The sequence below is a fragment of the Trametes versicolor genome (assembly GCF_000271585.1).
Source record: "Trametes versicolor FP-101664 SS1 unplaced genomic scaffold TRAVEscaffold_1, whole genome shotgun sequence".
Lineage (NCBI taxonomy): Eukaryota > Fungi > Basidiomycota > Agaricomycetes > Polyporales > Polyporaceae > Trametes > Trametes versicolor.
In genome coordinates this window covers 1,223,338-1,245,924 of record NW_007360321.1, presented here as the reverse complement: position 1 = coordinate 1,245,924, position 22,587 = coordinate 1,223,338, and the positions used below count along the sequence as shown (strand labels likewise).

At 57.0% G+C, this 22,587-nt stretch overlaps 7 protein-coding genes across 7 annotated transcripts; 1 reads left to right on the top strand and 6 right to left on the bottom strand.

Moving 5' to 3' along the window:
• Positions 1–1,321: 1,321 nt before the first annotated feature.
• Positions 1,322–2,561, bottom strand: TRAVEDRAFT_138558 (uncharacterized protein). The gene has a single exon (XM_008034518.1). It carries the CDS (start codon positions 2,546–2,548, stop codon positions 1,502–1,504), a length of 1,047 nt encoding a protein of 348 aa, XP_008032709.1. The 5' UTR covers positions 2,549–2,561; the 3' UTR covers positions 1,322–1,501.
• Positions 2,562–2,872: 311 nt separating this feature from the next.
• TRAVEDRAFT_41517 (uncharacterized protein) lies at positions 2,873–3,483 on the bottom strand (the record flags this gene model as incomplete). Its single annotated transcript, XM_008033917.1, has 3 exons — positions 2,873–2,958; positions 3,023–3,072; positions 3,134–3,483. 3 exons carry the CDS (start codon positions 3,481–3,483, stop codon positions 2,873–2,875), a joined length of 486 nt encoding a protein of 161 aa, XP_008032108.1.
• A 1,484-nt stretch (positions 3,484–4,967) lies between these two features.
• TRAVEDRAFT_16291 (uncharacterized protein) lies at positions 4,968–5,555 on the bottom strand (the record flags this gene model as incomplete). The annotated part of the gene is made up of 3 exons (XM_008033537.1): positions 4,968–5,041; positions 5,099–5,136; positions 5,200–5,555. The coding sequence occupies 3 exons, from the start codon at positions 5,553–5,555 to the stop codon at positions 4,968–4,970; spliced, it is 468 nt and encodes a 155-aa protein (XP_008031728.1).
• Positions 5,556–7,513: 1,958 nt separating this feature from the next.
• On the bottom strand, positions 7,514–11,099 carry TRAVEDRAFT_67989 (uncharacterized protein; the record flags this gene model as incomplete). Its single annotated transcript, XM_008034517.1, has 10 exons — positions 7,514–7,921; positions 7,980–8,661; positions 8,726–9,235; positions 9,293–9,526; positions 9,584–9,929; positions 9,989–10,009; positions 10,073–10,721; positions 10,784–10,896; positions 10,965–11,022; positions 11,085–11,099. The coding sequence occupies 10 exons, from the start codon at positions 11,097–11,099 to the stop codon at positions 7,658–7,660; spliced, it is 2,892 nt and encodes a 963-aa protein (XP_008032708.1). The 3' UTR covers positions 7,514–7,657.
• Positions 11,100–11,432: 333 nt separating this feature from the next.
• Positions 11,433–14,688, bottom strand: TRAVEDRAFT_41514 (uncharacterized protein; the record flags this gene model as incomplete). The annotated part of the gene is made up of 9 exons (XM_008033916.1): positions 11,433–11,699; positions 11,778–11,846; positions 11,906–12,203; positions 12,275–12,784; positions 12,841–13,077; positions 13,138–13,483; positions 13,544–13,564; positions 13,629–14,276; positions 14,532–14,688. 9 exons carry the CDS (start codon positions 14,686–14,688, stop codon positions 11,433–11,435), a joined length of 2,553 nt encoding a protein of 850 aa, XP_008032107.1.
• A 1,117-nt stretch (positions 14,689–15,805) lies between these two features.
• Positions 15,806–17,483, top strand: TRAVEDRAFT_41513 (uncharacterized protein; the record flags this gene model as incomplete). Its single annotated transcript, XM_008033915.1, has 9 exons — positions 15,806–15,849; positions 15,900–15,934; positions 15,987–16,147; positions 16,712–16,766; positions 16,822–16,911; positions 16,977–16,992; positions 17,055–17,103; positions 17,163–17,215; positions 17,276–17,483. 9 exons carry the CDS (start codon positions 15,806–15,808, stop codon positions 17,481–17,483), a joined length of 711 nt encoding a protein of 236 aa, XP_008032106.1.
• Positions 17,484–18,712: 1,229 nt separating this feature from the next.
• TRAVEDRAFT_138556 (uncharacterized protein) lies at positions 18,713–21,334 on the bottom strand. Its single transcript, XM_008034516.1, has 20 exons — positions 21,087–21,334; positions 20,989–21,027; positions 20,903–20,913; positions 20,785–20,852; positions 20,696–20,731; positions 20,621–20,639; positions 20,510–20,567; positions 20,401–20,454; positions 20,323–20,348; positions 20,236–20,270; positions 20,157–20,181; positions 20,084–20,095; positions 20,010–20,025; positions 19,911–19,950; positions 19,754–19,854; positions 19,635–19,694; positions 19,496–19,581; positions 19,295–19,440; positions 19,158–19,235; positions 18,713–19,104 (listed from the first exon to the last, which is right to left on the bottom strand). Exons 1-20 carry the CDS (start codon positions 21,104–21,106, stop codon positions 19,054–19,056), a joined length of 981 nt encoding a protein of 326 aa, XP_008032707.1. The 5' UTR covers positions 21,107–21,334; the 3' UTR covers positions 18,713–19,053.
• Between the last annotated feature and the right edge of the window lie 1,253 nt (positions 21,335–22,587).

Sequence of the window (22,587 nt, the reverse complement as noted above, 5' to 3'; positions counted from 1 at the left end):
TTATAGACCGCGCGCAGTTTGGCCGGCGCCTACAGAAGGAAGCTTTCGTGCCCTAGCTCTTCACGCATGGGAGCGTCGCTGAGGTCAGATTGGAGCCACGACCCACACGGACAAGGGAGAGAAGCAACTTCTCGTTCTTTGAAGGGTCATTGGGTCAAGTCTTGAACGCTACTAATCGCCGCGCCGCGCTGCGCGGTAGAGCTACAAAAGTAGCTTCTTTGCCGATCTATGCACCATAAGCATCAGCAGGAGTTCCTCATTCGGGCTCAGGATGTATTTAACCCACCTCGATGTATGGACTGTCCAAAACGCCCTGTGAAACGTCTGTCATCTGAGCGGTCGCTTCCCAGGGGTCTTGACCGGCATTTCACGTTACCTTGAAAGGGTAGTTTCAGTGCCACTGCAGTTCACCACCGACTCACTAGGCAACGACTCGGAGATGTTCCGAACGCCCAAGGCCCTGCATGTATAGAACTTCGTGCCGCACCTCCACCCCGCCGCCGAGTGGATGTGGTAGAGATTACTGCCAAGTACGGGGGGATGCGACACCTTTGTGGACGCTGCGCGACGACAAGCTACCCATAGGTGTCCTTCTGTGCGGGTGCGGCGGTAGTGTTGCCGACGCATAGAAGCATGTCACCCCTGTTGCTTTGACGGGACGATAGCAACACGGAGACATCGACTCGTGATCTAGAAATCAAATGGAACGTATGGACAACGCGATACACGGGGCCCGGGGACTGATGCCATAAGGCAGTCCGAGAGCCGGTATGCACACGAGAACTCGGGCTCACCTTCACGGATGCTCTGTGAGTCCACTTCGAGGACAGTACTGGCCATACGCCCAGTTATTGGGGGGTGCAAAGGTCATCGCATGGTCTCTTTCTCCCGCGGTTCTTCGTGTGAAGGACGGCGTCGAGAGATGCTATGCGCGATAGGCCAGTGCCTCTCCCGCCATCCTCAATTCAAGCTAATGGCCGCCCAGGGTACCCACTACGCTCACCCTGCTTACGCTGAGGCCGACCAGTTGCTCCTCGAGTGCATTGTGGCACATAACGTGCATTACACCAGGACGCGTGGAGATCATTGGGGGCTGGCCCCCTAGCGTCGCGCCTTGGTAGCTTTGGACGGTGAGCAACGAAGGGCTACCAGAAGATCCCAGGAGGTACGGTTCTGTCTGTGAAATCATGTGAGGATAAGTACTAGAGCTAGAGATGATGTATCATTCTTGAAACTACAACGACTTCATAGTCTTAGGAGAGTTATGACGCACCTTTACCCGTCCAGATGGCTCGTCTTTTGAGTCCCGCCGTTTGCTGTTCGTGAGGTATTACATACTGAGTTGTGAGATGGTGATGGGCAGGTATTATACATGGCGGATTATACTTGAGTGATATATGTAGATGCATCTAGAGGTCGTCGTGTCGAAAAGGGTGAACGCCTTCTGAACGGAGGGGCTCAATGTGTCGGTAACCAGAACATACCGGTGTGATCGAACGGTCTAGTTGCCCTCCAACACCTCCCCAACGGACCACTTCTCAAACTCCAGCACCTCGATCCCGCCATCTTCCGCCCCCTTACCAGCCAACCCATGCTTCTGCGCCCAGAACCGCAGCTCCTCCTCGATGTTGCTCCCCTGCTTGTCCATGAACATGTCCGTCGGCTGCGAGTACAACGCATCCGGGTCTCGCTCGCCGTTCAGCGCGCGGACCCCCCTCGTCGGGAAGCCAACGATCGTGCGGCCGAGCGAGCGCTGCAGCGCCGCGAGCCTCTTCTGGAACTCCTCCGACGTGACCAGCTCGGGCAGCTGCGGCGACTTGAGCGCAAGCAGCGCGAGCGTGCCCTTGGTGCCGTTCGTCGGGAGCGCCACAGACCCGTGGAGGAACGGGAACACGCGCAGGCCGAGGTGGCGCTGCTGCGCGGGGAACGGGTCGCGCGCGACGGCGGCCGCGCGCCGCAAGGTGATCTTCTCTCCGACCTTCGTGACGAGGTCGCGCACGGCGCTGGCGACGGTAGCGTGCGACGCGGACGATGCTTGGGGGTTGAGGTGGTCGAGCAGCGGGGCCTCGTTCAGCAGGTCGCACGAGACCGATTGAATGAGCCGCGAGCCCTGCGCGGGCTCAGCAAGGAATGCGGCGGTGTGCGCAATGTCGGCGAGAAGCTTCCCGAAGAGCTCGTTCCGCGCGACGAAGTCCGTCTCGCAGTTCAGCTCGACCATCGCCGCACGCACCGCGCCCGCGGCGCCTGGACGGGCTCCCGGCGAGAGCACCTGCACACCAACAAGACCTTCACCCGCATGGCGATCAGCGAGCTTCGCCACCCTGGCTGCCCCCGTCGCCGCGCGGTCGGTGTCGAGCCATTTGAGCGCGGCCTGGAGGTCGTTATTGCTGGCAGCGAGCGCCTCACGGGCCTTGGTGAGAGAGACGCCGTCGGTGACCTTGCGGAGCTCGGCGATGAGCTTGACAGATGGCTTTACTGGGGGCGCGGTAGAGTAGAGGCGCGCGGCGGCGGAGGGGGTGTTGGCGGCGAGTCTGCGGGCAGCGAACATGATGGCGGAGGGGAGGGGAACAGCGAGCACGACGAAGCGCCCGCTCCGACGCGCCCCGCACCAAATTTTGACGCGTCGGTCTCACACGTGGTGGGGCTCCGAGTTTCCCGGGAACATGCAGGCTGCCCAGGCTGAGGCTGGAACTCGTCCCTCAGTACTCGCGGCGAGTACTCAAGCTCAAGAATAATCGGCAAATATTATAGGACGACCTCGAACACAACAGAGCACTACAACACATCCACATCCGCTTCCCACCGCCTCCGTCCATCTCTCCAGAACCACCGCACGAGCCGAAGAGAGTTACAAATGGGTATGAGAGTCTATTCAGGCCGCCCCTCCGAAGGGGTTGGTCTTCTGTCCCTGGGCAAAGGGAATACACTGGATGCCTTGAGTGGCGAGGCCGTCGCCGTCTATAGATGAGTCCCAGCGTCGTCAGCACAAGCGCGACAGCCAAGAAGAGCGGACGCCGCGCACCCATGCCCTCGATGATGGACCCAGTGACACAGCAACCCAGCTGGGCCTCGCTGTGGGGTCGGACGCGTGTTAGTCGCAGCACTGTACACATTTAAAAAGAAAACAGCTCACCAGGTCGGAGAGCCCAGAAGAGCCACGAGGCCGTGGAGCATGTTGCAATTGATGCCAGCCTGAGGGAGGATGTCACCCTCAAAAACGCCGAATAGCGTGGAACCCGGGTCCGTCGTGTTTGCTGGGGTTACATGCTTGATGCTCTGGCAGCACTGGGGGCTGCCCTGGGTGCACTGGAGAGGCGCGGGGGCCAGCGGGACCGGCGCTACAGGAAACACCGGCGTTGCAGTAGACACCGGCACAACGCTCATGATCGGCGCCGCGGTCGCTACCGGCGTGGAAGTGGACACCGGTGTCGCAGCGACGAAGGTGGCGAGAAGGGAGACAAAGATTAAGAGCTGGGCGAACATGGCTGTTGAGGTGGACTGGGTGGTAAAGGAAAGTGCAGGTTGAGTGGTTGGAGAGGCTCGGGAATGAATGTGTGTGCTGGTGGCGACGGTGTTTGCTGAGGATGGGGGGCGACCGTAGGAGATTTTATACCTCCATCCCGCCGTCTGAACGGAAGAGAAGACTGTAACACCTTGATAGTTTACGATCCTCCGTTGCATAAATGCCATATAGCTGAACGGACCTGCGGATCTACAAGCACCCCAGCATTCATCGGCCTACTGTGAATGTCGCCGTACGAGGGTGCTCGTAGCGTCTCTCGGCCGTGCGATTGTTGGCAGCGACTTTCCTGTCGCAAAGGTCCGAGGTGAGTGCCGAGTGTCATGCACGAAGAGGTTCTTTCTTTGACTCACGTTTATTGCCCGTCAGGGCCTGGCCTTGAAGACGTTGAAAGTACGCCGTCCCCTCGGCCGGGTATCGCCAGGACGGCGTCGAATGTTTGGTCTGGCTGGTATGCCTGAGACGGCCGGAAGAGAACAGTGCTCTGAGATGTCGCCGCCGCCACCTGCGACAGAAGCGCGCTGCGATCATCGCGGGTCTCCTGGAGTAAGTTCGAAGATTGACAAGTGTTGACAATGTTATATGTAGCTGGGTCCAGCACGTCATGCAGTGTGAACGCATGCGGGAGGATCCATAGTGCCTTGAACTGGAACGGCATGTCTGTGGATCCTTGAGGGTATGGTCCCCAGATGACTGGGTGACGTTTGCATCCTATATCGAGTCCGGACGCGAGTGCGATGCCATGCAAGAGGCCGATGTGCGAGCAATATACCAGGCAATGCCTGCTATGAATGTTGCGCCGCCGTGTGCCGCCGGGTGTGGATCAACTCTCGGATAGAGGCGACGGCGAGACGCTGGAAAAGCTCAAGCGTGTTCCGTGACTATGATATGTTCCTGATGCGATGAGATTATATGTGAGCAGAAGGTATTTGAAGCTTACCTGCGGTCACCAATGACTTGCATGTGGGTGTCGAACACGCCTCCTACGTGCTGTTGTGAAAACAAGCAGCTGAATGAGCTCTGTTGGCCCTCATCTCACCACGTATAAGTCCTTTTTCCAAACACCAGCACAAAATCTGGCCAACGAAAACGTTTACAGAGACTGATGGTGGTGGAGTGAAGCAAGCCGCAACGCGGCATGAACACGAATGCGGAACAGACGCCGGGCGCCTTTGTCTCGACGGGGCCGATCACTGCGTGGTGCCGCCAGTCAGACATTCCATGTAGTCCACCGTCATATGTAGCAGTCGACGTTCGAAAAATGGAACACCTCGCGCGCAACAATGTATTCAGTGTGGGATCATGACTTTATCAAACACGCCGACAACAAGACAAGATTGGAGGAACCTGGCAAAACATCAACGGCGCCCCCAGCTCCTCCTCCCCGCCCCTCTCAGCCTCATCGCGATGCTCAGACGAGCCAGAGTCACCAACAAGTATGAGACGTCTACGCAGGCAAGCTGGTAACCTCTGGCCCTTCGGGAGGAACCGGGATACAATCGAAGGTCGTCACGCCGAGTACTAAGGGTTCCGGTGTCAAGATCACACGAGTTCACTGAGGGGAGCAGTAGCACGTACCCGCGTCCTCGCCAGTGCAGCATGCCAGCTGTGCAATGCTACATAATCGAGGGTGCATTAGCGACATAGGCTCCCGTGCTCAGCAGAACGGCAGAGCGTACCAGCCAACGCTGTCAGCGGTGACGGGGTTGCACACCACGCCGATCGCCCCGTTGAGCTTGTGGGTGGGGACGACTGGCAATGCACCGAGTATGCCCAAGAGACCGAAGCCGTTTGGATCAACTACATCCGTGCAGCACATGAGATTGCCGATGGTGCACTTCCCGGGGGTCCCACCGGCCTGCGCCGGTGTCGGGCTAATCTGCGGTTCGCCGATGGCATGCGGCGTCCTGGTAGGTTTTCCCCCGCTGGCCCGCGACATCCGACTGGTCTGGGATGTCGGGCTGGCCTGGGATACCGCTGTGGCAGCAGTGACAGTGGCGAGGAGGGCGGCGAAGGTGACGAGTTTGGCGAGCATGGCTAAAGGTGGTGGGCGGTGTGATTGGTGGGAGGAAGAGAGCAATATGGGCTGGAAGGCGAGAGGAAAGGCGAAGCTGTATGTGAAAGTGGCGATGGTATTCGCTGAGGATGGCGTACAGGCAACGGAGGGATTTATATCTGCCATCCGGAGAGTGTGTTAGACTCGGACCATGGCTTTCTGGTGCGTCATTGAGAGCAGAGTAGGCCGGATTTGCGTATGTGCGAGCACACCGGCCTTCATTCAAGTTATTCCACTGGAGGATTTGTGTGATCGCGTTAGGGAGAAAGCGCCCGTCGGTTCGTGTTCGTCTTCGCACTCGGCTTCCTTCACTCCGTACTGACACATTTCTCGTAGCTGCGAGCCATATGCCCCCCCCCCCGTAATCTATCTGGGTCGTGGTATTCTCTCATCAGTGTCCTACAACCTGAAGGCAGGTACTGATCACTGTCAGTACTGGAAGACATGATAGTCATCCTGGAATGAGATGCTCTCGCTTCCACGTGCCGGGTACGCTATTCTTCGGGTAATCATCGCGCGCATGCAGCAAACATAAACTCATTCGGTGTCATTGTCCTGATGCTCGTCACTCACCACAGTCTTATCAACAGAATGCACCGATGCTCCGTAACAGGAAACGCGTTGTAACGGTCGTGCGGCCGAGGGAGGGCGCAACGCGTCTCGTGTGGTGCGCGTCAGAGCTAGACACCTTAACTCATCCAACGTTCAACGCTCAACATTCGTTATCATAGGTAGGCCATCACTCGTCCGATAATTCTCGCACGCGAACATGAAAATATTGACTCAGACACGCCGACATCCTGGGTGCAACACCGGAAGAATCTGCAAGACATCCGTGACAGCCTCCGCGGCCGGAACCCTGCATCCACGTTGTCCATCCCTCCGCGCGCAGCCGCAAGGTGCAGAGCTGGAGTCGCAAACGCGTATAATGTACAAATCTGGGCTAGACGGACGACTCTCAAGTCATGACGTAGATAGGGGGGTTGCAGCCCTTGGTCGCAAGGCCCAATGCTAGGGGTATTAAGCGTACTCAGTACCGTGCGAGAAAGCTGTAAAGGACAGGACCTACTATTGGTATCGCCGTCGCAACACAACAGCTGCGACAAACTGGCAATTTAAAGGAGCGTAAGCTACGCAGCCGTGCGTGGGTAGAAGATTAATAGAGCTTGCCAGGGAAGGCCTTCACCGGTTTCGGCGTCGCACAGGAGACCATCCTCCCCACTGCGCTTCTCTTTGGAGAAGTCGATTAGGTCACCGGGGAGGTCATCGATCCCGAAAGCGCTGGGATTCTCCAGCGGAAGGGCCGTGCAGCACTGGAGAGTGCCGGTGGTGCACTTCGGAGTCCCGCTGGCCTGCGGCATCGGTGTAGCCGCCGTGAGGGTGACGACGGCGAGGAAGGTAGCGAGTTTGACGAGCATGATGTATGGAGTGTCAGGTGGAAAGTTCGAGGGAAAGAACGATTTAGACTGGGAGGTTGAATGAGAGGCGAGGCGATGAATGCGAGTGGCGAGGTTGGTGTGCAGGCAATGGCAGCATTTATATTGCCACTGTACGGACCGGAATAGGACACTCGGGCTGCATTCGTCCAACATGCAGTGAAGCCCAGGGACTAGGGCATGGAGGTCTTCATGAATCCTCCGAGGGAGTTGTGCTAGACGTACTGCGGCATCTCTCAGTGGCACAACAATTTCGACGTGTGTCCTGACACGCACCGCCGAGGCATGCTGTTGCGAGTGATCAGTACTGCAGATGAAGACGTGGAAAGAGTTTGCATTGCATGTGCGCGATGATAGGATACTCCAAAGATAGCATTTTCGGGACCCAGTGTCCAGACTAGCCAGGACGCTGGAATGAGTGCGATCCCGCGATGGCTATAATCGTGTCAGTCGTCGTTCAGTGATCCTCGAGGCTCGGTGTGGCTTTCGGAATGAGAGAAATCAGCGGACAGACTGCATAATAAGGAGATCGCGGCTATGATAGATGTACCTGCTCGTAGACAGATGTTAGATAGATGCCCTATATTTTACCAATAAATCGAACACCGCGCGGCGCGCTGTTCGCGCCCGACTCAAAACACTCGTTTAGACCTTCCTGCGTTTCGCCGCCGGAGGTGCGGTTGAGCCGGACCCCGATGCCACTGGTGCGCTGTCTGCAGACCGCTTGAGAGCATTAGCAGGAGTTGCCGTGCCACGCAGGGTCTGCATGATGCGCGCGTAGTCGTTGCCCAAGACGATCTTGATGTCCCCTTCGCTCGTCGTCTCAGCGAGGTCGTTGAGGAAACTATTCCCCTCCGCCTTCCAGGTCCGCCATCGTGACGCAGTGAGCAACTCCGTGTACTTCGTGACCTACACGAGCCCGTGAGCAACACCCCTCAAAAACCATGGCTGAAATAACAACACATACCTTGAAGCCATGCCCGTACGGTGAATTCTTGGCGTGGATCTGCTTGTCGAAGTACGTGTTCATGCTCCGCTTCATGTGCGAGCGCACCTTCGCGCTGATATCCTCGAACTCGTACTCCGCCCGCCATCCCTGCACAATGCCGCGGATCCGGTCGCACGACCCGCACGCGCACTCCTTCTCCCACTCGGCGATGCGCTTCTCGAGCGCGGCCACCGACGCGTCCAGCCCCGGGGTCACGCGCAGCGGGACCATCATGGTGTCGACCCAGAACGTGTAGAGGCGTCTGAAGAGCGCGGCGTACGCGGGGTCCGTCGGCGTGCGCTTGAGCTCGGCGAGCCAGCCGGGGAGGCGGGAAGCGACGAGGACCACTACCAACGACACGTCGTCCGATTCCGCGGGGTACTGCTTCAGGACGCGGTCGATGATCGTGCGTGCCGCGTTGGGGACGCCGGCGCGGATGCAGCATGCGACGGACTGCACGACTGGGGGCTGGAAGCGGTATTTGTAGTACATAAAGCTTGACGTGTCGATAGACACGATCTGCGCGAACTTCTGCACGAGCGCGGGGAGCGCGTTATCGATACCGTCCAGCGTGCCCGCGGAGCGCCTGCTGTTGAGCTCGTTGATGAAGGTCTCCAGGATGGAGGACTTGAGGTCAAGCATTAGTAGTTTCCCGATGATACTGCATACAGTCGCGTCAGTCGGCCTTTGCGTGCATCACTATCAGTTATGCGAGTGGGACGTACTCAGGGACTGTCATGCTACTCATGCGTGTGGTGTCGAGGAAAGCTTTCACATCTTTGTTGTTGACGGTTGCGTCCGGGGCAGACAAGCCCTGCCAAAACTGGGTGATTGCAGTATCGCAGATTGGGTTGACCGCCGCCAGCACCTTCGCGCTCGGGTGATCGCCTACGAGCTTCGGAACCGCCCCAGCGAGCGGCAACAATACACCTGTGAAACGCTTTCGCACAGCGGCCTCGTCCAGCCCCGACAGGTCGACCAAGCGTTGGGCGAGTTCAGCGGCGCTGGCCTCGTTCCCGGTCTGCAGGCACGCCTTGAGGGCGGCCTCGGCGAACGTGAGCGTCGCCGCGTCGTCCATGGTGTCGTAGATCTTTGCCTGCGACAGCGCGAACACAAGCGCATCCTTCACGATGCGCTTCTTGACCCCGGGCGTGATACCGTCAGTTGCGTGCACCTGCTCGGCAAGGGCAAGCATGAACGCGGGCGAGGCGGTGGCCTTCAACGTGGGGATGACCCTGGCGAAAGAGCACGATCAGCATCCCGAGGACAGCCCAATGATGAACCAGGCGCACGTCTTCTCCAGAATCTTTGCGCCGCCTGCCTTCATGCTGGCGGCCAGGATGGTCCCAGCTTCATAGGTGTTTGGATTCTTGATCGCACTTACGACCTTGAGGCGCCATTCAGGTGCCCATTCTTCAGCGAACGCGTATGAAGCGCCATCGTCTCCAGAGGCCTTGGCTTCAAGGTTATCGAGGAAGAGAAGTGTTATCAAGGGTGTCTTATCTTGCTCAAGGGCGCGTTCGACGCTGCATACATTCAGAAAAACCTGGCCATGTCCACAGAGTGGCAAAGAAAGTGCATACCATTCCTTGATTGCGTCGAAACCGAATGCGCTGACGGCGGCGAAGATGTTGTCAGGCCGTAACTCAGAGATGGCGCGGTCAGTCTCGCACGCGCGCACAGCGCGCACCCAGAGATCGGCATCGCCCCAGAGCACAGCTGCTTCGCAAATATAGGTGCTGGCAGCCCAGCTTCGGACCACATCGGTGCGCGAGAGGATCATGTTGACAAGATCCCGGGCTTCGCTTGTGGGCTGAGCGGAAGTAGATTTCTTGAGTGCGTAGCAAGCATGGGTGAGGGCGTTTGGGCCGTGGAGGATATCGAAGTGGCGACTCTTTGGCCAGACGAGCAGGGCCCTGCCACGGTACCCTTGAAAAGTACGTCAGCCAACAGTCTGGGTGGATAAGTGCAACTAAATAAACTCTTACAGCGCTCAAGCGTGCTGCATTCTGTCCAAACAGTTCACCGTTAGTGCCATAATCGACTCAGACTGGCTGGAAGAGAAAGCGTACTGGTCGCGCTGAACTTCTGCTTCGTATGCCCGCGTATCTTCAGCTTCTTTTTCACGTCCTCGTGCATAACCTCCGCTCCCGCAGTGAGCTCGACGGCTTCTGCTAAAACCGTGCCCTCCAAATCCACCAGATTCTCGAGGGTTAGCTTCGTCTCGTGGACCTCCTCCATCTCTACATCATCCCCACCAGCGTCCGAGTATAGATCACCCCAGCCCCCTTCAGACTCTGAGTCCATTTCGGAGCCCGAGTCCATGCCTCCATAGCCGTGGCAGCCTCGATAGAAGCCACCGAACCGCCCACCGAACCTCCCGCCCCGGTTTTGTCCACGGGGACCGCCCATACGCAGCCCGTAACCTTCTTCGAGGAAAACAATTTCTCCGAGGCCGACGTGGAAACCGTACTTGCGTGCATGTACGTCAAGCAGGGTGGCCTTCTTCGCGTCCTCCTTGTCGAGAGCGGCAAGGCGAAGCTGCTTGCGGTCGTGGGCGGTGTCCAACAGGTAGACGAGCTTCTGCGGTTTATCCTCAGATTGCACGTCCCGCCAGGAGAGCAGGACTTTGCGGAGCCCTTGGATGACTGCTTCGTCCGTCTCAAGGTCTTTCGCGGTCTTGTTCTTGCACGTCTCATCTAGGAGGCGCTGTAAGTCACCCTACAGTGATATAGATCGCGTAAGTAAGACACATATACATGGTTGAGGAATAAGACACGCACTTTGATGTCCGCCGACGGCTCTCCCTCCAGACGTTCTAAAGGTGTCCCTGCGTGTTCGTTCACGATCGGTTCAGCAACTTCGGCCACCGCTTTTCCCTTCTTAGCTGCACCACCTATGTATATCAAACGTGTGAGTCGGCCCTTAATCTTATTTCCCCTAGAATGTTATGGATGAACTGACCACGAGGTTTGGCTGCAGCTTTGGCGGGTCGGGCTGTTTTCGCGGCTGTGCCTGTCTTCTGGGACAGCATCCTCATTGGCACCCGAGGAGGTACAGTTCGAGTAAGCGAGTGCAACTCACCTTGCGTGGCGCCATGGTTAGTGCGATGTGGTAGAGAGCAGAGATGGGCGAATACCGAGAGCCTCAAAAGTGCGTGGTCCCGGTCGGAGCTGTAGCTAACGCTGGTGACGCGCTCGGACTGCGCATATGGCGGACGTTCGCGGTCCGTCACACGCACATGACCATCACGTAACGCGCGACCCTGAGGCCCGAGGCCCGAGGGATGGGCAAGATATATATCATATATCACACAGTTCGCCAATATAGCAGAGAAGAAATATACATGCATGCAGGCACATACCCTATAGATACTAATAAATCAAATCGCCCCTCAATCTGGTGCGCGGCCCTTGGGACAAACTCGTCCGCCTAGATCTTTCTGCGTTTTGCTGCGGGAGGACCATTTGAGTCTCCTGATGCCCCAGGGGCGCTGTCTTCAGGCCACTTGAGGGCACTTGAAGTTGAGGGGACGGCAGTGCCGCGTATGGTCTGCATGATGCGCACGTAGTCTTCACCAAAGACGACCTCGATGTCCTCCTCGCTCGTCTTCTCGGTGAGGCTGTTTAGGAACGTATTCGCCTCTTCCTTCCAGGTCCACCACTGCGAGGATGCGAGCAACGACGCGTGCTTCGTCACCTACAAGGTTGCGCATCGTGATGTGAGCAAACAATGGCGCAGATGCATGCCTAGCTGACCCAGAGCTAGGAGACACACCTTGAGGCCCTGCTGAATCCCAGAGATGCGCTCGCAATGCACCTCTCCGTTGAAGCGCTTCGCCGGCTGCTGCTCCATATGCGTGCACGCCTTGCTGCCGACATTGCGAAACACATGGCCTCGGACACATAGCCCTCTTCCGCGGGGTGCTGCTCCAGCACGCGCTCGATTATCGTAAGGCCGGCTTCGGGGACCCCGGCACGCACGCAGCACCCTATCGACTGCGCGACGGTAGGCGGGATGCCAAAGTACCAGTACACGGTGCCGCCCTTGATCTGGGCGACGTGTGCGTACTTGTGCACCAGCGCGGTGAGGGCGACGTCGATGCCGTCCACGGTGCCTGCAGAGCGTCTCTTGTTGAGCTCCTCGATGAAATCTTCGAGGATTGAGCCAGCAAGATTGAGCGGGAGCAGTTTCTCGACGATGCTATGCATGTGCCCCGTCAGCGCGTCCCCATGTGCGGCAGTGCCGCTAGTTCTGTAATAGATGAGACGTACTTGGAGATGCTCATGCCGCACATGCGCGCAGCGTCGAGGAGGGTTTGTACATCCTTTGTGTCGACCTTCGCGCCTGAAGCAGACAAGCCTCGCAAGAATTGAGTGACAGCGGTGTCGCAGATGGTCTTGACCGCCTTGACAGCCTTCGCCCTCGGACTATCCCCTGCTAGTTTGGAGATAGCCCCGGCAAGCGGGAGCAACACATATCTTGAGTGCTGTTGCACGGCAGCCTCGTCGAGGCCGGAGAAGTCAACTAAGCGTTTAGCGAGCTCAGCAACGCAGGCCTCATTCCCGGTCACCAAACACGCCTTGATGGCCGTCTCTGCGAGCCTGAGGGTCTCTGCGTCGTCCATGGTGTCGTAGAGCTTCGTTTGTGATAGTGCGAAAACGACTAGATCCTTGACGATGCGTTTCTTCACGCCGGGCGCGATCCCCTCAGCGGCATGTACCTTCTCGGAGAGGACGAACATGAATGTGGGCTCGGCGGTCATTTTCAGCGCGGGGATGATCCTGCAATCCCAACATGGTTAGAGAAAGCATACCTTGCCAAGAAACGAAAAGCTCACGTCTTTTCCAAGACCGTCGTGCCGCCCACACTCAAACCGGCAGAAACGATGGTCTCAACTTCATCGACGCCTGGATTTTTGAGAGCACCAACAACTTTGAGTCGCCACTGAGGTGCCCAATCTTCAGTGAACGCGAACAAGGCGCTATCATCCTCGCCAGCCGCCTTGTCTTCGAGCGTTTGCAGGAGCTCGAGTGCCGACGAGTACTGAGGATCTTGTTTGAGTGCGCGTTCGACGCTGTACAGTGTTGCAGAGTTAGTGAGCCTTGCATGCGCGACTCGAATGAAGTCGACGCACCATTCTTTAATCGCGTCGAACCCAAATGCGCCGATCGCGGCCACGACATTCTCACACCCGAGCTCAGAGATGGCATGGTCAGCCTTGCATGCACGTACAGCGCGCACCCAGAGATCCGCGTCGCCCCAGAGGATGGCTGCGTGGCAGACATTCTTGACGACGTCCCCATTCTGCCGCACATCGGTGCGCAAGAGCATCATCTCCACGAGATCCCGTGCTTCGCTAGTGGGTTGGGCGGAGATGGATGCCGCAAGTGCCTCGCAAGCACATTTGAGGGCATCGGAGCCGTGGAGGATATCGAAATGGTGACGCTTCGGCCAGATGAGCAGTACCTTGCCATAGTACCCTTGAAAAGCATGTTAGCTGACGATTTTAGTAGACAGGAACGGCTGAAATACGGTCTTACATCGTTTGAGCGTGCTGCATTCTGCCAAGAGGGATTGATGGTTAGTGTCAGAACGGACTTGAACCGGCCGGAAGAGAAGGCGTACGGTTAGCACTGTACTTCTGCTTTGTATAACCGCGCGTCTTCAGCTTCTTCTGCAGATCCTCAGGCATGGCCTCCAAACGCGCGATCAGACTGACAGCATCTGCGAGGTTCTTGCCATCCAAGCCGACGAGATTCACAAGAGTGAGCTTCGTCTCGTGAACCTCCTCCATCTCCACTTCGTCCCTTGAATGCAAGTATGGATCGTACCACTCCCCTTCAGATCCTGATTCAGAGTCTGACGAATCCAAACCGTGTTGGCCATAGCCGGTACCGAAGCAGGGGTCGAGGTAGTCATGACCGTAGTGTCCACAGACCGGTCCACCATACCGCCCTCCGGACCGGTTGCATCTATAGCCACCGTCCATACGGAGCCCGTAACCCTCCTCGTAGAAGACAGCCTCGCCGAAGCCGACGTGAAACCCGTACTCGCGCGAGTAGAGGTCGAGCAGAGTGACTTTCTTTACGTCATCCTCGTTGAGGGCATCGAGGTCGAGCTTCTGCCAGTGGTCATAGGGGGTTTCCAACAGATATACAAGTTTCTGCGGCTTTTCCTGGGGTTGCACATCTCTCCACGAAAGGAAAATTTTGCGGAGCCCCTGAGCAAGTTCTTCGTCTGCCTCGAGGTCTTCGGTGGTCTTGTCATTGCAAGCTGAGTCCAGAATATGCTGTAAGTCACCCTATAGCAGCCCGAAGGATTTAATATGCATGCATGTAGGTGAGAAAAAAAGTTCCCGCCTTGATATCCGCTGATGAGTCTCCCTCCGGTCGATCCGACGGTGTCGGTGCGGACGCATTCTCGGTGGGTTCCGATACCGCTTTCTCCTTCTTTGTTGTGTGGACTACATATTTCAATGAGTGAAACGAATTGAGGACTTCTCAGCTTTCCGAAAAATTTATGACTGACCGTACGGGGTCCCAGGTACAGCTCTAGCGGGCCCAGCAATTTCAATGGCGGGCCCTTCCCTTTTTCGGTGAAGCATCTGCACTAGCGTCCGAGGTAGAGCAGTTAAAGCCTTGATGTTGAGGAAGCCCGTCGCCGACGTCTTTTTGGGAGACGCCATGGTTGACTCTGCGACGTGGAACGGAGTAGAGATCCACGAAGCCTGGACGAAGAGTGTGGGGTAAAAGCCAGCGCTTGTGAGCGCCAAGCCGGTCACCGCGCGCGTGAATATTTCGCGGGCTGTCACGCGCACATGACCGGGATGTAACGCGTCTCCGCGAACAACGAGCACGCTTGCCACGATTCTCCCTGATTCTTCCTCCTCGAATCTCTCTCGACGCCTTGACCTGCATACCCTACCTTATAAGGGCCTCAACAATCTTAGTAACAAGCTATGCAACCATTTCAGACTCAACTAATGTCTTGCTAGAAAGCAGTAGGATGTACAGGCTTATGGTTTGAAGTCATGCCGGGAAGTATGTTGTTGCCTAGATATTCACAGTACTTGCCCGCCGGTTCGCTAGTACTCCCGTTGTTGTTGATAAGCAAGGTACATCAACACGGTGAACTGCTACGCTGATCTTGCCTTTTTCTTATAGTGCAGTGCCATATTCCGATGCGGTCGGGCATATGGCGCCTCAGCGCCACTTCGCACTTCTGCCATGAGACCGTAAGCTTGCGGGCTGAATGTACCTAGAGCTTCGTGGTCTTCCTGCACAGATCAAATCCTATGTTTAGGACCGCTATCTTTCAGAAGGCTGGTAACTCCCCTTTACGTGCGCTGCCGATCCCACAGCCATCCTGATGAGCATGCTGAAGCTCGAGTGGTTTGAGTTCTACACTCTGATCTTGGCATATAGTACGTATCAATCCGTCACCCCACGATTCGCAACATAGCTGACGCATCCTTCCTAAGCCAAATCGAGGATCCTACGGATGATATATCGGTGAAGGCTGTACGGCGACAGTCTTAATTGAACGTTACTCGTATCGCGCGTGGGATGTGCACGCCGCGCACTTGGCCGCTCGGAGAAAACATAGGTTTGCTCATCCCTGACATAAGACCGAACAAGCGTTTCGGCTGTACCGGAGAGCCATCGGCACGCTGCGATGCCGCTCCGACTCGGGCCCGCACTCAATAGGTATCGCATTACCGCGAAGAGGCCGCCCATATGAATATCGAACTCTCTTGATCTGCAGCAGCTGTTACTCCCCGGACCCACCACTATCTCCTTACCATGTCGTCTGATGATGGTATCGTCGTTGCAGTATACCAGGGCTAGTGAGTACATCCTTTTCATGTGTGTTGGCACCGCTCACACGTCCTTGCAGCTTTACGGAGAACTGCCTTGGCCTCACGGTCATGAGTAAGCTACGCCTCGGTCAACAAACGCATGTCTAACCCCCTGGTTGTTACAGCGATCATCGCGTACGAATATATCCTGACATTTCGTCAAGAAATCGACTACTTTTGGAAGGGCAAATTCACCGGGGCGTCCGTGCTCTTCTTCTTAACGCGATACCTGGCTGTGCTTGTGAACGTCATTGAGACGAGTGGCTTTGCGAACATCACGCCGCAGGTGAAGTCGCTTGCTTTTGTTTGACTACTCGCCTTTTGAACGAAATTATCCCGTAGATGTGAGGCCGCATATACTCAAGCAGGGTGCACGTATTGTATGGATCGCTTACTTCGTGATGTGCGACAGGTGTACGCCATATGTCCGCGCTGGGTCCATACTCTCAGCCATCCAATACTTACCGTGGGGAGGTACGCACCGGTCATTCAGTCACTTCCCTGCTACGTCGACTCAAAATGCGGATGTAACGCCGTTGTCTAGCGTTTTCCGCCATGCGTGTATATGCGCTAAGCAAGCGCGGCACCGGTCTACCACTCTCTATTCTTGTGCTTCTCCTCTCGCTCGTGCCATTGGGGTGGAAGCTGGTACGCTGACGTCGTAATGGGACGCATCTGCCTCAACCTGATGGCTTCTGCATCCAATTTAGGGTACTCAACAATTCATCACGGGAGTTTATGACCCCATCGTCGGGTGTGAGGGGGCCGCGACGTACTCCGTAGAGTTCGCAAAGCAGTACGTCCCACTGCTCTAACGCTGTGCTTACATGTGCTCATTGTGCTGTCCTAGGCGTATGTGCTTCTGCTTGCAATGACGAGCAATGCACCCTTACTGAGTCTTTCCAGTCACTATAACCACGCGGACATGCCTCATCGCCGCCGACCTGATTACCGTAGCAGTCACCTGGTATGCAACGTATAGCACGACCCGGCTGGCTCCTGCGAGTATGAGCGGTGCGCCGTCTTTCGCCTCCACCCTTCTTCAAGATGGTAAGTCCCCATGTCCTGATAACGACCGTTTCCGTTCCAATCTCATGGGCCATTGTCATGTACAGGGTTGTTATACTTCGTGTATGCCACCTTTCACCACGCCCTCGCGTGAGCTTGACCACTCACCGGCGTGAACATTACAGCGTCCTCCTCATCCTGAACACTCTCCATCTCATATTCACGATGCTCTCAGTACGTACCATCAACAACCCCATCTAGCTCACGCGAGTCCTGACTGGGCACCTACACAGATCGTCGGCGACTCCCAGTCGCCCGCGAGCTACCTCACCATCTTCACAGAACCGTGAGCGTCACCAACCCCTTCCCTCACCCCTCCGTACCCGCCACTGACTACCCCCACCAGGCTGACCGCGGTTCTGATCGCGCGCTTCCTCCTCGACCTCCAGGCGACGAACCGGTCCGCGCTCGACGCGTGCGAGTCGAGCGACGATGCCGAGGCGGGCATCGGAGGGGGCTTCCCGTCCCCCGGCTCACTCGTCTTTGAACGCTTCGTCGGCTCGCTGGCGTCCACTGTCACGCAGTCGGACTGGCACGCGGAGGAGGCGCAGTGAGCATATGGGATAACGGGCTTACGGACCAGGAGAAGGCGGCTTCCGACGACGTCCAGGCTCGGCGGGGCCGGGGCCATCAGAAGAACATTGAAGGCGGGCGTCATGGCATCTCGAACCCGGTGCCCCCGGGGGGCGCGTCACCGTCAGCGACTTCGCAGCACGTCGCGCGGGGCCCGTCCCTCGGCGGGGCGAGGGACCACCGGAGCAATGGAACATCACGACTCTGACCGACGTGTACGACACGGTGAGCTTCGACCTGCTTCGACGAGCAGCTCAGCGGTGCCGGGGGTTACTTGGTGCGGGGGCGGCGGCCACTATGTCTTCTGACGCGAGGTCGGGGGTGCTACTTACCACATAGCGTGATACTAATAGTACGACTATCGTCATGTGTCTCTTCCCGCTGGACAATGGAGGCTCCATTGCGTGGCGCCCCTCGCCGAGCAGGACAGCTCGCACGCGGGGCTCGCCGCGCTACCGGCGTGCGGGGTCGGCGGCTCGCCCATGGCGATGTCACGCAAAGTTATTACAAAGTTCTCCACGAGTCCTCGAAATCTTTCGGCGCCAGGCTATGAAGCTATAGCCGAAGATAGAGGCAGACTCGGATGCTCTCCGGCCTGCAGGCGGGTGATGGACATTCTGCAGGTGCCCCGCCGTCGGTGCAGGGCCTGCGCATGCGATACCTGGCATTGAGAAGGACTTCTGCCCGGGACGTACTAAAAAATAGCGCATTCTCATCCTGCGGGGGTCGGGAGGATGCTGCGGGTCTCCACAGTGACCGCGCTATCACCTCATGGGTAAATACGTACGTTAAACGTTATAACGTTATGCTAGCATGTGAATGGTCCCGCGCGCTGTGCCTGCTTGGCTAAACTCAGCGAGCTCGGAATCGCGTGCAATGCCAGGGGTATGCCATCGTTCTGACCAGGATCCGCATACTCAACACCCACGGCGGGAGTACTAGAAGCACCGCTGCGTGTAGCCAAGGAGTTACAACGAAGACCTCATATCCAGACGACGGACCAGAAAGACGAAGAAGAATGGGGAACACAGGCACATGAACGCGGGTACTCCGAACAACTGCATATTCCTTGCTAAATGGTACTACATGGGCTTCCTATTTACTACTAGAGTCTACACGACAGCGGGCGCAGAACAAAACAACGAGCGAGCAGTAAAAGAAGCTGAACAACAAGCCGCACCAGAAAACGATCAGCGTCCGGTGTGGGTCGGGGTGAGGAACGACAGCCGCGCCTATGTACATATTTTCAGGGGGATATCTCGGCGCGGGCGGCGGCGGGTATCAGAGCAATGGTGTGCGCTTGCACTATGTACCGGGGGTTGGGGGTGGGGGCCGTGCGCGCCAGGACATCGGACCGTCGACAACTGCGGGCGGCGCAGCGCGAAAATAACAGCAAGGAAGGGCTGCGCCGTGTGGGTGTAAAGGAGAGAACGCTATCGGGTCTTCCGCATCGCGGCCGACAACTGGGGCGCCGTGGAATGGCGGGGCCCTCGATGTGGCGCCGCGTGCGGGGCCAGCTCAGGGTAGAGCGGCAAGAAGGGCTAAACAAGCTCAGACAGCCTCGATGCCCTCGTGCTTGTCCTGACTGCCGTACTTGGCCGACTGGGAGAAAGGCGTGAGCTACAACTAACCGCAACGCGTGAGCTGATACGTACCTCCTCGTCGATGTCGTGCCGCGTGTCCTGCGTGGTGTCGATGCGGATCGCGATGCCGGACGTGATGTCGCGCTTGGTCTGTGTTCACTGGTTAGCACCACCGATCTAAAACTGGTAAGCGCTAAGTGTAGACATACGGTCGGGCTGAAGGGCGACATGTTCGCAGTCGCGCCACCACCAGAGGGGTTGATGTCGCGCAACGACATGGACGTGTCGTGGATGGTGGACTTTTCCCGGAGCGATTTGCGCGCGTTGAGGGTCGCCATGAGCGAGTTAGAGTACACTGCGAGTCGCAAAGGGATCAGAGGAGGAGGAACAGGGGAGAATGAGATACGCACGCCGGCCGATGAGGAAGAAGAAGCAGATGTAAACGAAGGTGTTCGGCAGGGCCAGGATGGTGATGAGCGACATGCATGCACAGACGCTGCGTACCGGGATGGTTAGTCTGACCCTGTAAAATCTCACGGAAAGACATACCTCGTCAACAGACCGGTGTTGACGGAGAAGACGATCAAGCGGTTGACCAGCAGGTTCGACCTGTAGCATGTGTGTGTAAGTTATGGCCGTTTGACGAGGAGCTCTGATAAACTACACACTTGGAGAAGCCGGTTTTCGAGACTTGCAGGATTGTGCACAGGATGGCGGCGATGACCACGTCTCCCGCGGCGGCGAACCCGTTGATACTGATGGACAACACCTGCATGAACAAGCCGTCAGCTCCATCCGGTTGGGTATCAAGACGATGTGTCTTACCTTGATCTTGCCCAGGTCCTCAAAAGTCTTGAACGACAGACTAAAAAGAAGCAAACAGTCAGCGGCCGGGTCGTGATGGCGTCGCTCGAGGGCACTCACGCCTGGATTGCGTATGCTATAGTAGTGGCGAGTCAGCGGCTGAAGGAGAATGAGGACGAGACATAATCACGTACCCATAGCCACAGCTGATGTGCGCGACACCCAGAAGGTCAGACGAAGTTCACGACGTGATTGAACGATACATACAGAACTCAGCGGCGATGAATGCAACCTAATCGAATCTGGTCAGCACAGATCTCGCGGGCGGAGAAGCGAGTCTACGTACCACGGGGATAACCAGATACAACCGACGTCCGCTCACTAACGCTCTTAATCAGCTATTGAGGCCGGAGCAGATGGAAGTACGACTTACGCTTCCATACGCGGACGGCGTAGAAACTAGGCCGCGGTCAGATCATGGTGTTCGGCGCCAAAGCACGAAGCGGCGTACCTTTGAACAAACAACCCAGTGAAAGCTTGGAAGAAGACCTCCGGGATCATTGTGCTGTGTGCATGACCTTTGAGTGGAGGACCTCAGTGACGCATGGAGACTGACGTACGCGGAGAGTAGACCAAGGCTATCCGGGTGCCCGTACTCCGTTACCAGATACCAGTACACTGCGGAAGTTGAATACGACAAATGGCGGATTCGAAGACTCGCATGCACATACCACTATGCGAAATCATGGCCTGGGAAGGAAGCATAAGACGAAAATCGAGATAGAGTTGCTGATGAAGTGACGCACCTGATGGATGGTGTCTGTAGTCAACACAGCTCCAACCTACAAAAGGGTCAGAATCACAACATTGAGTAGATCGTGTCCATCATATTTACCAGCACTTTCAGGTACAGAGGATCGCGCCGGTAGCGAGTGTAGTAGTAGTAGACCTGCGATAGGGACACTGTGGGACTCGTCAGCGCTAGATGGGGTACGAAGGTCGGGAATACACACCTCCGTAGAACCTGAAAGCGGCCACGGCGATCCCAATAAGTTTTCCGAAACACGACAATGTGATCGCTCAACAGATCGTGGCTTACACGGCGCAGATGATGACTCCAATCAGGAGGGGACCCATGCTAGAAGGCAAACCATGAGCGACCAACACACTAAAGCTTTACGAGGACAGAAGACTCACGTTCCGTCGATGACTGCCATACTGAATACTGGATTGAAGGGAGGAGGTCAAGAACCAAAGGACGAGCAAACCTAGAGCTCTGGGTGACAGGGGAGGAGGGGCCCAATGTGGGGACGTAAGGCGGGGCCATCGTCTTTAAGTTCTGGGCGTATGCCCCGAGAGGACGGAGATGCTGAGATGCGCCCTGCGGCAATCGCAGCGCTCCGCAAGACGAGCCGCCTTGTTTATTCGGGGAGTGCAGATTTCCAGAAGTGTGGTCCGTGGGGGAGTGCCTCGCAAGGAGGGACGCGGAGCAAGCGCTAGCAAGCGGCGTTCTGAGATCTAATTGAATAGGGCGTGATGGTCACCACCGCTGACACCGGTCACCAACCTCGACGTTCGGCTCGCAGGGAGCGAGGCGGGGAATCATGCATCAGAAGGAACGGTCCCTCGCCGATTGGCGAGCGCATACGTGGGACATGCTGGCCTGGCGAATGGGGGCGACATTTTGACAATTTGGACACACTCGCGGGCGACGCCGACGGTTGTGGTGCGGCCGAGAACGCGCGGATTAGCGCGGACCTAGGCGGGAACCTTGGAAGACTTTCTGACGGAAATGGATGGACGCTGGTAAATAAGATGAGACATCTGAGGGTGGGACACACACACCGAGGGCCGTGGCAATGCAATTTGTTTGAGTGCTGCACAACTCTCTCCGTCCTGAAAGTCTTCGGGGTGAACTGTTTGGGCGGAAGGAGGACAAACTTGCAGTGGCATCTGCTTCCGCGAACCAAGAAGACGCCCGAAACAACCCGCGGAGCGGCGGAAGGTGCATCCCGAGCGGCACCGCTCGCCGTGCGTTCGAATCCCGCATGATGCAACAGCTAGAAGTCAGAACTCTACCGTAACCGTATCTGCAATCGCAAGAAGCATCGCTCTGGACCGTCATCTCCGCGTTCTCTGTGCTCAGAAGCCGTCTTGGTGGTGCGCGATGCGTGTGAGCCTCGAGGAGACGAGCGGAGGAGGCCCGGCGGGAGCATTTGTGCGGACATGACCCCATCAGGAATGTATGCAATGCGACCCTGAGGTGTACGCTCTCAATCTTTTCGCATGTCCTATATTCTGATGAAGCTTGGGCGTTCAAGCAAATTACTTCAATGCCGTCGGAATCTGGCTGTGATAGTCAATGAGTACACCCGGCAAATTCCTCTCGAGAGGACTCACGTATACCACACCCCACACCAGCACCGAGCGCATGAGCAAGAAGGCAGCGGTCTCCACGCTGTCAAAGTCTCTTGGACAGCAATGAATCTACACCGACAGACGACGGCGGGGTAGCCGCGGCGGTCATCGCAACGGCGTCAACCATCGCTAACGCTCAAGGAACGAACAGAACCTCACGGCATCTCCCCACACCAGCTCGCTACGCACCTTCAACCACAGTACGGGCCCAAACTCCGCCGTGCTAAGCCCAGCGCAAGGTCGTCGCGGCTAACACGAATCTCCTGCGCCGCTACCGACA